The sequence below is a fragment of the Varanus komodoensis genome, unplaced genomic scaffold (genome assembly GCF_004798865.1).
Source record: "Varanus komodoensis strain SLA01 unplaced genomic scaffold, ASM479886v1 scaffold30, whole genome shotgun sequence".
In the NCBI taxonomy this organism is placed as follows: domain Eukaryota; kingdom Metazoa; phylum Chordata; class Lepidosauria; order Squamata; family Varanidae; genus Varanus; species Varanus komodoensis.
Window position 1 is genome coordinate 10,241,812 of NW_025335762.1, and position 15,092 is coordinate 10,256,903.

The 15,092-nt window shown below is 47.7% G+C and overlaps 1 protein-coding gene across 2 annotated transcripts in view; it reads right to left on the minus strand.

Annotated features, from left to right (window-relative positions):
• Positions 1-46: 46 nt before the first annotated feature.
• The window catches only part of AEBP1 (AE binding protein 1), a 50,362-nt gene continuing 35,316 nt past the window's right edge, over positions 47-15,092 (minus strand). For both annotated transcript variants that reach the window (XM_044437313.1, XM_044437314.1), the window contains 7 exons: positions 13,388-13,511; positions 9,483-9,679; positions 6,505-6,684; positions 5,350-5,689; positions 4,169-4,308; positions 2,747-2,846; positions 47-1,812 (listed from right to left, as the gene is read on the minus strand). In XM_044437313.1, coding sequence (XP_044293248.1) covers positions 1,241-1,812; positions 2,747-2,846; positions 4,169-4,308; positions 5,350-5,689; positions 6,505-6,684; positions 9,483-9,679; positions 13,388-13,511 — 1,653 coding nt within the window. In that variant the 3' untranslated portion in view covers positions 47-1,240. The remainder of the gene's footprint in view (positions 1,813-2,746; positions 2,847-4,168; positions 4,309-5,349; positions 5,690-6,504; positions 6,685-9,482; positions 9,680-13,387; positions 13,512-15,092) is intronic.

Sequence of the window (15,092 nt, forward strand, 5' to 3'; positions counted from 1 at the left end):
TACAGCTGTGTATGATCAAAAATAAATTTAAAAACAAAGTAATATATTTTGTTTATATATATATATATTTATAACTCACTTTATTCAAATAACAGTAACTGTTAGAAGGGCTCAAGGTTGCACTTGACCTGCCTCCTGGGCAGCTGTGGCCTGAGCATTGCCTTGAAGTACCGAAGCTGGAAAATCCCTCCTCTCTTGGCTACTAGAGGTGGCAGCTTCAGTTATGGCAGAACTTCAGCACTCTGGGTTAGAATCTGGAATAATGGTATGAGAGAGAGAATGTACTTTTGAATGAAGGATCTGGTAGCTCTTAGGTTTCCAAGTGATACTCAGAATCACATATCAAGCTTCTAGTCCACAATAGTGTGGAAATAAAACACTGAAAAGAGGCTGCTCTATGATAAGGTTTTTAGAAACATAAGCTTTGCTGGCACTTTCAGTAGACAAGCGTGATGAAAATTGATGTAGTAGAGAGCTGGGTCCTTTCCTAAATTCCCCCTGCCCCAAGGGTATCTATTGCCATCTGAGATCCAAATATTCTAAGAATTCTGTCAAGCACTTAACCGGAATAAAATCTTCTGCATGCTCCACTTCAATAAGTAAAAATCCAGCACATGTAGGCATTTACATTCGATCAATTTTCAAGGGACATATTTCTATAATTGTACTAGCCTGTGGCCCAAGGGTATGACTGTGCTGCTGCATAACATGTTTGGTTATCCTGATGCCCTCAGGAGGGAGGCACGGAGTTCTTGATCCCTGGATATTGTCCAGGTGTGCAGCCCCGTGCTCCAGCCCTAAGCCATCCACTCAGGAGTCCTGTAAGATCCGTGGAGAACAATGCAATATGGACTTAGCCATGGTAGGGGATTGTGATTTCAGCCTGCTTTCTGTTTCCAAATCAAGTTGATGCTCTCAGGCAGCCTTGCTTCCCACACCCTCCCATTTCATAGGCTTCAGGTGGCTTGCAAGATTGGAGCAAGAAAGCTGAGTTGTTACAGCCGAGATGTGGAGGCAGGGGGTGGGGTGGGGTGGGGGGAGAAAGCAACTGTGTACATGCTGTAGCTGTGGGAGCCTGCTCAAAGCAACAGATTTCTTGGTGCATTCCAAAAGCAGGTGATGGTTCCTACTGTACTATGACAAATGGATATCAGCACCTGCTTCAGGACAGGCAAGACAAGCTTTTGGGAGCGTCTTAAGTGTTCCTGGCCCAGAGTCACAGCAAACTGGTCAGCAGAGGCTAATCGCCGAAGTTGACCGTGTAAACCTCTGCGGTGGTCATGGGAAACGGCGTGCCTGTGGTCTCCTCCCCAGTCTTGTCCTCCATGGCAGTCTCCTCAGTCGTCATTTCCCACTCAGTTACTGTCTCCGTGTAGGCCTCGGTTTCCCAGGTGGCATCTGTTCCAGCTGTGGGGGGCTCTTGGCTCCACGGCAGGAGAGTGGTGCTGCTGAAGGAAAAGGGGAACTCTGTGGTGGGGGCAGTTGTGGGAGCGGGGCTCGTGGCTTTCCGTAGCCGGTTGCGCATCTGTTGTCGCAGGCGAGCTCTGTGGCGCATCCGCAGCCTCCAGCGCATCCGCTCCCTGGGGGTCATGGGCCGACCAGCTAAGGGCATGCCAATGGGCCGGTGCCCATTCATGGCCATGATCTCTCGGATGCGTTTCCAGTTGGACCGCGACAAGATGAAGTTGCACTGGGTGGCTCCGATGTCGTAGAAGACGTTGCATGTTTTGACGCTGGGGTTATACCCCTCAGCCCTGGCTGTGACCCGGTATTCGCCTGGGTTCAGGATGCGCCAATAATCTCCACCGCTGGCTGAAACAGACAAGAGAAGCCAAGAGTGGACAAAGGCTGCTTGGTGGAAGGGCGGGATTCCAGCTCAACAGTCGATTATATGCTGGGCAATTTCTGCATGTAAAGCGTCTCCAGTTAGGAAGGGCTTTCCCTTCACTTGCTATGTACAGAGGCCTGGCCTCTTTTCATTCAGAATAGATCAGCTTGGCCTAACCTGGTGCCCTCCAGGGGTGTGGAATTCTGGGAGCTGCAGCCCAGCATTTCTGGAGGATACTAGGTCAGGGGAAGTTGGAATAAACTACTCAGTTATACAGACTAATCATTTGCACTGACTTGAGCTGTTTGTGCTCCTCTATATGCTCCTGTAGGCAGAAGATGCAGGTACGGCTAGTTCAAAGGGCACTTAAAGGTTGCCTCATCAGGCTTGCTCCACAGATCTCAGTCCTGCACAGATCCTCCAGAAAGGAGCACAAATACTCCTTGTACTTGTGACTTTGTTCCGCAATATACAGGGAGGATGACTGTGCTTTTCAAAAGGTAGGTGAGCTGCAGCCAGCAACTGAGTTAGCTAGAGCAAGTCTTGTCGCTGAGGTTTGGTACAAGGTACAGCAGATGCTCTACAAGACAGGGCCAGGGCACCACCTGTGCTGAGGACAAGAATTCTTACCATTAGCAAAGACGGCGAGCAACACACCCACAATCCCTTCTGTTTTCCCTCTCACTTTTGCAGGAAGAAGGAAGGCTGAATTTCCCAAAAGTTTTCACTTCTTCCTCTGACCTACTGTTTACATGAAAGATGCTCAGCTTTGCTTCTCTCCTAAATATCCCATTACGAAGATGCTAACACTTGTATCTTTGCTGGGAGGACTGTGGACCACTTAAAAACAAAGGTTTATTTTTAGAAATGAATTTACAAAATGAATGCACACTCTTGTCATCAGCATTTCAGACGTACCTGTTTGCACATCACGCTTGAGCCCCACAACAGAAATGGTGGCATTTGCAATGGGGTCTCCCTGTGTGTCTGTCACCACACCCTTAATGCCCCGATGGATCTGCAAAGAAACAAGTTCCAGCAGCAAAATTTAGTTTAACTCATTTGCAAACTGCCCTTTCTATTGTTCAAGCTAACATAACTTTAAACATCACCATCTACAAAAGAGCAAACCATTTAAGGATCACAGAAATCAAACCCACTTGTAAGCATCCTACATCCTAGAGCCATTTCAGCTCCAGGATGCAGCTGGGGAGCCCCAACCCTCCCCTCGAAATAACTTGTCCCAGGTGGGACTGTCTCAAACTCCTCCTGTACAAGCAACAGAGCTTCCTCTGAGTTCATGGGCCAGGGAGGTTGGTTTAGCCACTGAGACCTGTTTCATCTGTGCTTGGGAGAGGATTCTCACATGTGAAGGGAGCAGAGAGAGCTGTCTGTCCCTGCCCCAAAGTCCTGAGTCATCCTTGCTGCATCCTGCTCTCCTGCCAAGCCTATCTTTTGATGCATTTCTAAACCTCTACCCTGCATTTCCCCTTCCTGCAAGGAACCCAAGGCAACTTACAAGGGTCTCCCTCTAGTCAGTGGAAGTCAGTGACTGGTCCAAAGTCACCCCGTGAGTTCCATGGCTGTGTGGGGACTACAATCCACATCCCCCAAGTCCCTGGCTTACATGTTCACTGCTATACCACACACAGGCTGGCTTGTCCTGTCCCGACTGTGTTTTTTGAGCGTGGACATTTGAAGAGAGAAGCCAGTTCACTCGCGTGAGCAGTCTGTTCACCTGGAGCCCCCCATCCCAGCCATGCAGTCCTTCCTGCTCAACATGCAGACCTTAGGCTTGAGGCCAGCTGGTGTGATTCTGCTCCTTCTAGTACCAAGTGTCCACGGCATCCCTAACTTGTTGCCTGCGATAGACTTGGAGGTTTTTCTGATCTAGTTCCTCTCCCTGCCTGCCCATGCTTTTAAAATCAGCAGGGCCTGCTCTGGGCTTGCAAGGAGGACGTCCTCTCTAGGCCTCCTCTCTCCATGAGTCAACCTCAGCACCATCATCAGGAGGGGCTGCTCGGGCCCCCTCCCCGTTTCTCATCAGGGCCATCATGCCCTTGCTGGACAGGCAGGGAGCCCAGGAACAAGCACCCAGTAGCTTCTCCGTAGCACCTTTGCTCTGGGCCAGAGCAAGAGGCCAGTGAATGAGCCTCTTCCATGGGGAAGAGGAGCGGCAAGTGCGTTGAGCCCCGGGAGGGCGTTGCTCGACTGGCAAGTGCCTGTTCACAATGCCAGCCCTGAAAGGCTGCATTGTCTGTCTCTTCCCCACGTGCACCGTGCTCAAGGATCCCTCCCCAACCCCAAACAAGGCCAGTGTGCCCAGGAACAGCTCCTTACTTGCTCCATGAATGTGAGCAATGATTCTTTGTTGTTCTCCCACTCCTGCGGCAATTCACTTTCATGGGGAAACTTGTCGCACCCTGGGTAGATGGAAAGCTCCAGACAGTTGGTGTGGAGGTAGCTGAAATCATTCATGGCTAAAAAAGTGGAAAGAGGGCATCAGCTTCCACTCACACACAATGCTTAATTAACTTAGAGAATTCGCTGCCACAAGCTCAGGGCTGAAACAGACATTTCCTTTAATCTGTGGCTATCAGGTATGCCCTGTTTTTATTTTATTCTAGAGCAGATGCAGGGAACTTCATCTGGATCAGGATCCTAGTGTGTCTGGATTGGGTCCCTGTGCTTACTCTAGACCAAAAACAAACAAAAAGACATAGCTGCTAGACACAGTTTCAGATTACTGATTGTTTTGGCCTTCAGGCGGCTTTAAAAAGACCAGAAGTATCAAATAGAAGAGGAACTGATTCCATAAAGGTAGCGGCTGCGCTAAATTTACAAGAGCTGAGCAGGGCTGTCAAGGCCGGGCACTCATCCACAGGATCGCCATTGCTCAAAAGCAACTTGCCAACAGTGAGTTGTTCAGGAAGGCGAGTATCATGCCTTGCACTGAGGCAGATGTTAAGCCTCTGAAAGCATAAATTCCATGGGAGATCAACAAGGATTAACACTTCGACATATGCTAGACTTGAGAGATGGGAAAACATACTATCAAGCTTTCCCAACTTGTGACTTCCAGATATTTTGAACTACAGCTCCCAGCATTCTTGGCCAAGCTGATGAGGTGTCTGTGGGAGTTGTAGTCTAAAACATCTGAAGGGCTTCAGGTTCAAGGGAGGCTGGATATTGCTCCAAGAAAAAGATGTGGATTAGGAAGAAGTGAAGCAACCAAGAGTAACCCTCACAAAACGGATTGCCCATTCACAGGATGGTTTGTTCTGTGAATAGCTGAGTCCTCGTAACAGCCATTTGGCACAGGTGCCCATGCCGTTCTCTCAGGATTCCAGGTGTGCCCACCAGCCCCCAGATACTCAGGTTTTCAAATGAACGGGAAGCGAAATAAACAGGGCTTCCAGAAACAAAGCTAAATTCTAACAATAGCAACACATCGATCCCAGGTGGCTCCCATAACAGATCAAGCAGCTATGCTGGCCTTCCACACCCTTCCCAACACTTACTGCCAACACGGGGGCGCCACTTGGCACCACTGACGATCCCCATCCCACTGGTCATGTCTTGGTAGTGGCAGCCACCCCGGAAGGTGTCAGTCATGGTCAGGTGGGCTGAGGCATAGGAAATGGCCAGCCAGCGGAAGATGGCGTGGTCTGGAGTCTCTTGGATTTCTGGGTTCTCCTCTTCGTAGTCCTCTGGGTTCCGTGGTGCCACCTCGTTCTCGTTGACAGGGCGTGCCATGTCAAAGGGGTAGGAGATGAGTTTCTCCCCACCTTGGAAGTTGGCACCCAGAACAAATGGGATCTTTTCCATCCAGGCTAGGATGGCTCTGACCTCCACTGCTACCTGGGGAAAAGGGTGGGTGGGGAGGCAGAAGAAAGTCAGTGGTGCTGGAGCGAATCACACAGGGTGGCAATTGGGGGTGGGGGCAGTGGTGCATCGCTCAGAGATCACCTCTACTTCTCCTGCCCTGTCTCTGAGTTTGGGAGCTTACGCTTTTCACAATAGGACTGCACCATCATCATCATCATCATCATCCTCATCATCATCATCATCATCATCATCATCATCATCGCAGCATGTATACCCTGCCTTTTTTTCTCTTGCAAGGAACGCAAGGCAGCTTACAAAGTTCTCCTCCTTCCCTTTTTATCCTCACAACAGCCCTGTGAGGTAGGTTAAGCTGAGAGGCAGGCACTGGCTAGGGGAGGAGACTAGAACCTACATCTGGTGAGTCCTAGGTGCGTATTCTCAAGCTGCTATACCACAGTTGTTCTGAAAGAGCTGGCAAAGGGTTTAAATATGACCTTTGGACACCTTATGATGGGGCTTGGCAACTTTTGGCCCTCCAAATATTTTGGTCTACAATACCCTTCAGTCCTAGACAGCATAGTTCATGGTGGGGAATGATAAGCGTTGTAGGCCCAAGCTATTGGAATACCACAAGTGGACCACCCTGTTTAATGATTCGATGGGTCTAATTTTGAGTCCATTTTAAAATGGCATATGGACATCCGTACCCAAGTGTGCATATGGCTATGACTTGACAACTAATTCAATAAACTGACATTAATCCACCCCGGAGGAGGAGTGGCCTCAAAAGTGTCTCACTGTAGTCTTTGCAGAATCCCAGCACTAGGACATGCTCAAAAAATACTTACTGCAGCATCCTCTGCAAGGTAATGCTCAGGAATGGGAATATGGTGGTTGGGGACTTTGTGTGGTACCAATTTTCTCTCTTCTGCCGTCCAGAGGATGCTGTTGAGATCGGGAAAGTTCTCAAAGATATCATACCCTTCCTCGTTCCAGTGTCCCAGGGCCCAGTTTCCTAGCTCAGAGCCCTGCAAAGGAAAGAACAAGTCCCAAACTATTACTGATACAGGTGATTCAATACACAATATTTATTCACTCTTGGATGAAACCGATTATCTGGACCCATTTCGGTCCAGCTTCAGACTTGGTTATGGTACTGAATCTGCCTTGGTCACCCTGTATGATGACCTGTGCAGGGAGAGAGACGGGGAGTGCGTCCCTGTTGGTTCTCCTAGACCTCTCAGTGGCTTTCAATACCATTGACCATGGTATCCTTCTGGATAGGCTAGTGGGATTGAGGGTTGGGGGCACTGCTTTGCAGTGGTTCCGTTCCTATCTCAATGGCCAATTTCAGAAGGTGGTGCTGGGGGACTGTGGCTCTGCGCCGTGGCAGCTATGCCATGGAGTTCCGCAGGGCTCTATTTTGTCCCCCTTGCTATTTAACAGCTACATGAAACCTCTGGGAGAGGTCATCAGGAGGTGTGGGCTGCGGAATCATCAGTACGCTGATGATACCCAGCTCTACCTCTCATTTTCCACCAATCCAGGTGAGGCAGTGGCTGTGCTGAACCGGTGCCTGGCCGAGGTAATGGGCTGGATGAGGGCCAATAAACTGAAGCTCAATCCAGACAAGACAGAGGTCCTGTTGGTGGGTGGTTCAGACTCTGGGGTGGGGGACCTGGACCTTGTCCTGAATGGGGTAGCACTCCCTCTGAAGGACAGGGTCTGCAGCTTGGGGGTGCTCCTCGACCCAAAGCTGACCTTGGAAGCTCAAGTGTCGGCCACAGCGAGGAGCGCTTTCCATCAGCTTCGGCTGATCCATCAGCTGCGTCCCTACCTGGAGGACGATTGCCTGGCGACAGTGACACACACACTGGTAACTTCCCGATTAGACTTCTGCAATGAGCTCTACGTGGGACTGCCCCTGAAGATCGTCCAGATACTTCAGTTGGTGCAAAACAGCTACCAGGTTGCTGACGGGGACTGGGCGTTGTTCTCATATAACCCCAGTCCTTTGTCAGCTTCACTGGCTCTCCATTGAAGTCTGGGCCCAATTCAAGGTGCTGGTGCTTACCTATAAAGCCCTAAACGGCTTGGGACCTGGGTACCTGAAGGAGCGCCTCCGTCCACACTTGCCCTCCCGCCCTCTAAGATCGGCAGCAGAGGCCCTTCTTCGGAAACCCTCCGTGAAGGAAATTAGGTGGGTGAGTACCCGGAGGAGGGCCTTCTCTGTGGTGGCACCCCATCTGTGGAATGCGCTCCCCAGAGAGGTCCGCTTGGCGCCGTCATTATTTGCTTTTCAGCGCCAGGCCAAGACCTTTTTATTTAAATGTTATTTTAACTGTTAAATTATTTATCGCTTTTATCTAACTCTGGGATGTTTCCAATTCTGTATATTTTGTATATTGTTATTTATTTGTCGGAAGCCGCCCCGAGGCTTATGCGAATGGGGCGGCATACAAGCGCTCCAAATAAATAAATATATAACCAATAAATTGTTTTTCTTCATCGTGGTCTCTGTGCATCACACATAGGGGTGCTGTGCTTGTGCAGTGCCTCCCTTTGGAAGATTTCTCTAGCGTAGCCTAGAAGATTTCTCTAGCGTAGTGTTGGCCAGCATTTACATTTAGTATACTTATTCGTGTATTTGCTTTATACATATAATACTGCAATAAACCTAAAAGAGGAAATGCACAGTTCATGCATTTAACCACCAACACCGACGTGGGGCCAGTGGGTGTGTGTGTGAATGCGCAGATGACCAATCGAAGAACTACAGTTACAGGTGTACGACCTGCATCGCTTCATCCTGGTCACTGCTCATCACACACATGGGTGACTAGCAAGCAACCCTCTAAGGAGGTGGGAGGTGTCGGATAGGCATATAATCACTCACACGTCGAATTGACATATTGGAAGTATCCTGCCAATCAATGCATATCATGCAGCACCCGTGTGTGTGAATGCACAGGTGACCACTCAAGGAACTACAGTTACAGGAACGCAACCTGCAATTCTGAGCTTGCCTAAGTTGCAGATTTCCATGTTTGTGCCATCGCCTTCAGGTAGGTTTGACCACAGCCAGCATCCCTCCTAGCCACGAAGCTGCAAAAGTGTGGGGGGATGCTTCTGGCAGCTGGGTGGCAATACCTGTCCCTTCTCCAGGTCCAAAGTTGGGGAGGAGGGCTTGGGGTTGTCCGGTTGCTTTGTTGCTGAATTGTCCAGCAAGCCTTAACTTGCAGTGGTCAAACCCACAAGCTCCCTGCAGACTTTCCTGTAGGGAAAGGGTGGGAACTGCTGCTATGTCTGGTCAGAACAATTCAGAACAACCATAACCTTCTGGTTTAGCTGCTGGGTGTTTTTTTTTTCTTTCGGACCTAGATTCTATTGGATAAAGAAAGAGCAACAACAGGATCCATTTCTTAAGGCAGGGACAGCCCCACCATTAAAAGAAAGTGAGAGGATGCTGCTCCATTAACCACGCTGGACTGAGAAGCTGTATCACTCCAGTAACTTTTGCACATGGGATGGGAGCAAGAAGCCTTCCTGTCCTTCATCTCAGGCAGCAAAATGACCTGGGCCAGTCCTGCTTTTAAAGCGGGTGGGCGACTTGTAGAACAAAACAGCTAGAGGGCTACGTATGCCTCCTATCGTCTTTCACCATTGGTTATATGGGCTACACCTGATGGGAGTTGGGAATCTCCAAAACGCCTGGAGAGCCACAAGTTGTGCACCCCTATTTTAAAGGGACCAACAGTAGCTACTCCCCTCTCTTCTCTTTAGAGTACCTCAACCATCTGTAAAGGAGGGCTGCATCTAGCCTTACCATCTGACTGGCAACCTCATAGCCATCAGGGTTGAGAGAAGGGACAAGGTGAATGCGGGTCTCGGTCACCAGGTTTCGCACGCGTGGGTTCCCGTCCTTATATTCCTTGCACATAAACTGCATCAGCATTAGCAACAGCTCACGTCCCAGCACCTCATTGCCATGGATGCCTGCAGTATAGCGGAACTCTGGCTCTCCTGTAGCAGGTCAAGAAAAGATGTAGGTTTCCATGTTGCTCCTTTGGAAAAGGAAGATGCATTGCTTCCATTTAGCTGTTTAGTTTGGGCTGCATCTTTCGCTCACTTCCTATTCTGTTTTAACAGCCCACATCTTCCAAGGTGGCTCCCAGCACAGACCTAACGATTACATTAGTCTACTCTAAGCACAATTATATTGGGATTCAACCCCAAAGTGACATAACAATACATTACAAATAATAAAATTGTGGTGTAAAATGCAAACACATCTAAAAATATAAAGGCAGGAGTGCTTATGAACAGGATCAGCAGAAAAAAATTATATACATAAAAGAAGCAGCAAGGACAGAGAATCCAAAAAATATTATTGCCATCCTTTTGAATTCCTACTGCATTGGCTGATTATCCAAACCTCAAATGTAATAACCCTTTTGATTTCAATGGTAGGCACTTTCCAGGGGAATAGGCAAAGGATACTAAAGGCTTTTCAAAGCTACTGCCCCTTTAATTAGAAGCTATCTCCTCTGGAAGTGATTGCTTTCTGTTCAGCACAGCTATCATGTAAGAAAAGAAATAAAATAGTGAGAGGAAAGCAGTATTAACTATATTAATTAAATGCTGTGCAGAACACAGTTTTAATGCTGCTCAAACTCATTTGACAGTCCAAAGTTCTCCTTGATGAATATGTTGCCAAATAGTGGTCTTAAATTTGTAAGACAGTGATCATAAAACAGCACATGGCAAGTACCATATTCAAAAAGGCATTTCCTCTTGTTTGAGGATGAATATGGGATGCCTTTTCTCATATGTTGCTGCTAGGGATGGACAAGCCAGTTTAATTCCAGTCTGTGTCAGTCTCACACACATTCATCTGTCTGAACCCATCTGCAGTGGTGGCATTTTTTACATGCACAAAAATGTGCATTGTTTTTCCTGTATTTTTGGAGACAGTAGGACATGCTTTTGTACACAATTTTAACCTAAGACAAGCAGTTTAATGTGCATTTTGGTACATACCTTGAGCCAAGAACTGTATCAAAATACTTGATCAGTAATGATATCCTGACCCAGATATTAATTTGAGAATTGTGAATTGGGCTGGTTCACAGAACAACACAGATCAACAGATATCCTAGAAAATACCTAGCTGTTGCACTGCTGAAAGAAATACACAGATCCTGTCCTTTTTTCCCCTATAGAACAATTGTGTTCTATCATCTGCACTTTTGAGCAAATTCAATCAACTGCTTAAAACGAGTTAACTGAACCGGTGCTATTAATTAGCTCAAGATTTCATTCATCAGAAACAGCCCAATTGAGATGCCTTTTCCAAGAAATTCAAATACTTCTGGGCCTTGAGAAAAGTTTGCAAACAATAGGAATTTGGCATCTGCTTCAATCGGTCTGACAGGGCTGGAATATTCCATGTTTTTAATAGCATCGGTCAAAGCATGGAATAATATCCAGAAATCCTGGGCATTTTTCATCCTTTTCAGGACTGCTCTTTTGCAATGCATGAGCAAAGCATGAAGAGACCAGGCAAGCTGGGAAGATGTTAACTTGCCAGAGATCCTAAAATAACAAATTAGTTCCAAAGAAGTTATGGGCTGGGGAAGCTATTATTGTGCACCAATATTTATAAAAGGTTAATGGAATGGATATTGGTAAGTATGAGGGTTTTTCTAACTGCAACATCAGCCCCAGATACCATCACAGAAATATTGACACAGGTGGAAGCAAAGCAAACAACCCGAGGGCAGTTAATAAACTTTTGGATGGAGAACAGATCTTGTCAAAGTAATGTGTTCTTGTTTTGGAAGAGATGGCAAGTTTTTGTTCATGAAAGAACTGGGCAAACATTATAAGCTTACATAGTTCAGTCCTAAGATTTGCTGAGCCAGCAAGTTAACAGCTCAGGAGGGGGGCATGCAAGCAATTGTGCCAACTCAGTCTAACCAAAAAAACCCCAAAAAAACACCTCATGACTTTGCATTGGACTGGCAAAGATTTTGTTGACTTAAAAATTGGTCCTGACCCATCTCAAAGCCTCAGGGCTGTATTGGCCAGCATGGCAGGAAGGCAGGCAGAGAAATGCAGCCATTTAAGATCAAGGTGCCAAGTTCTTCTGAGCTGGGCTTTGTCTTCCTGCTGTATTTATAAAAATGTCGACCAAATTATTGCAGCATGTGTGAGTTTGAGAGGCGCAGAGACCCCTGACACTTTCCTTCACCTCCTGCCCTGAAGCTTGAGGTGCAGAGGGAAAATTCTCTTTTTCCATACCTGGGCTTAGTTCCATTTAGCTAGTCTGCAAAGTGAATTCTCCCTGGTCTCCTACTTGTTAATGAACAAGCCAGGCAAGCCCCCAGGTTATTCCCACTCTCAAGACATCCTGGATCATGCTAAGGAGTTCTGTTACTCCAGCCATGGTGCTTCAGGGTCTGAAGCCCCGCTCCCCTCTGGCCTGGCTCCCTGACTTTTGAAAACTGCCAACAAATATCTCACCTCCTCCTCCTCCTCTTGCAGGGTCAGCTGGTGCTCAGTTATTTAAATAAAGGGTCTGAACGCTGTAATGCATGCCATTCTTGACTTGACGACTGTCATACACTTGCTGTGGGGCTGCTTTAGAAAGCACTTTTGAAGCTTCAGTTGTTTTAGTACAGGCAACTTCGAGCCCTCTTGATATTTTGTCCCACAGCTTCTATCACTCCGCACCAGCTTAGCTCATGGTGTTGGGGAGTTGTAGGCTGAAACATCAGGAAACCCAGAAGATTTCCACTGGTGCCACAGAGTGTGGCAGCCAGGATAATTGTGGTGCTGGAGGAGACTCCTGCGAGTCCCTTGGACCGCAAGGCGATCAAACTGGTCAGTCCTAGAGGAGATCAACCCTGACTGCTCTTTAGAAGGCCAGACACTGAAGATGAAACTCAAATACTCTGGCCACCTAATGAGAAGGAAGGACTCCCTGGAGAAGAGCCTGATGCTGGGAACAATAGATGGCAAAGAAGAAGGGGACGGCAGAGGATGAGGTGGCTGGATGGAGTCACTGAAGCAGTTGGTGTGAGTTTAAGTGGGCTCCCGGGGAAGGTGGAGGACAGGAAGGCCTGGAGGAATGTTGTCCATGGGGTCGCAATGGGTTGGACACGACTTCGCAACTAACAACAACAACAAGCCATGGAGAACACATTCCTGTTTTCTAAATGCAGCACTGACTGTCAATTTGTTTCTGAGCTTAATTTAAAACATTGGTGCAGGCTCTTACCCCTTTTGATGGTCCAGGCCTAGGTTGCTTGGAAAAACAGCATCTTCCTTCTGTTCCTTCCCATCCTTTCTCCAGGGCCTCTTGGCTGTAGCCACTGCTGGAAAGCCTATTCCAGTGGTGGGCTCCAAGCTCTGGAATCGGCTATTAAGTTTGGAGCAACACAGCCAGGAGACTTCTCAAAAAACAGTCAGAAACAACTTTTTTCAGGCAACTTGTACAACAAAATGTTGCTTTTGTGCCAGCTTTGTTTTTAATCTGTCACTGCTATAGCTTTTATCATTATTGTTGCAGCTGCAGCAACACTTGTCTTTCACCATAAGCCCTTTGAAGATACATTGTTGATGAATGACTTATAAAATTCACTAAATTAAGAAGCAACATGGAAGTACGTTGGTGGCCACTTTGAGACTATGTGTTGGGCCTGGCCTAGTGAGAAATGAGGCTCTCACCCAGTTCATGCTCTCCTGGATTATCAGTGATCTCCATGGCATAGATCTTAAGTCCTTTGGAGCTCTTGCCGATGTTGTAGATGCGGGTGATGGTAGGACATTCTTCATTCACCACTTTCATTAGCTGCAGGAAGAGAAAGGACCTCAGCAAGCTGCCCACCCAGCCCAGGGTCTTCTGATTGGGCACAGGAGCCCGGAAAGCTGGCTGCCTTCGACTGGGTCAGATCCCTGGTCCATCTAGCCCAGTACTGCCAATATTGCCTGGCAGCAGCTCTCCAGGGTTTTTCTGGCTCTGCCTGGGGGGACTGGGAGTCAAACATGGACTTTATGCATGCAAAGGAGAAGCACTAGCCTGGGTCCAGGGTGTTTCTCCTAAGGCTGAGGAACAGGGTGGAAAGAATGGGATCTGGACCATGTGTTCAGTGTCCCAGCCAGCCATGCTGTCTTCCAGGAAGCTCCATTCATTCCTACCATTCTCTTCCCACACCCCACCCATTCTACAGTTTTCATATGGATACTGGCCTGTCCACACTGCCCTGCCCAGCCCTACCAAAATCCCTAATTTTGAAGAAAAGCCTATTTTGACAGCCACTGAAAACAAGTTTTAGCAAAAAAAGGGCTTACATTTTTCCACCTTTCCAAGCCCCTGGAGTCTTAGGAATGGGTGGAACAGTTGAGGGCACACAACTTATAGTAGGAACATTCAAAATCCAGAGTATCTTGATGTAAATGGGAAAATGTTGTCCACCCTGATTTCATGAGGAAATCGTGCTTGTGGCTTTGCTTTGACTTGGCGGTTTGTCCTCTGACTGTTGTTATGCCAAAGCAGTGTGTGTGTGTGTGTGTGAGAGAGAGAGAGGGAGGGAGGGAGGGATACTGGGAGACTGACTTCTCTGGGTGATATCTGAAGTTGGTATCTGTTGCTCATGATGATAAGCTGGTGATTCTGGCTTCAAACTGCCTTTTGGGCAGTCATGGATTAGCTGTCACTGATGATGGCCCAGGAAAATTGGGCAAAATTGGGCAAAAAGGACAGTGGGTTTTTGCTGTCCTTAACGAGCACCTTGCTTTTCATTTCCCACAAGCCACAGTGGGCCACCCAAGATGGACAGGTCATAGCAGAGAGCTCTGACAAAACGTGATCCACTGGAGAAGGAAATGGCAACCCACTCCAATATCTTTGCCATGAAAACCCCATGGACAGGACCAAAAGGCAAAAAGATATGACGCCGGAAGATGAGCCCCTCAGGTCGGAAGGTGTCCAATATGCTACTGGGGAAGAGCAGAGGGCTAGTACTAGTAGCGCCAGAAAGAATGAAGTGACTGGGTCAAAGCCGAAAGGACACTCAGTTGCTGATGTATCTGGTGGTGAAAGGAAAGTCTGATGCTGCGAAGATCTATACTCCATAGGAACCTGGAATGTAAGATCCATGAATCAAGGCAGCCTGGATGTGGTCAAACAAGAGATGACAAGACTGAACATCGACATCTTAGGAATCAGTGAACTAAAATGGACAGGAATGGGTGAATTTAATTCAGATGGCCATCAGGTATACTACTGTGGGCAAGAATCCCTCAGAAGAAATGGAGTAGCCTTCACAGTCAATAAAAGCGTAGGAAAAGCAGTACTGGGATACAATCTCCAAAATGACAGAATGATCTCAGTTCGAATCCAAGGCAAACCATTCAACATCACAGGAGTCCA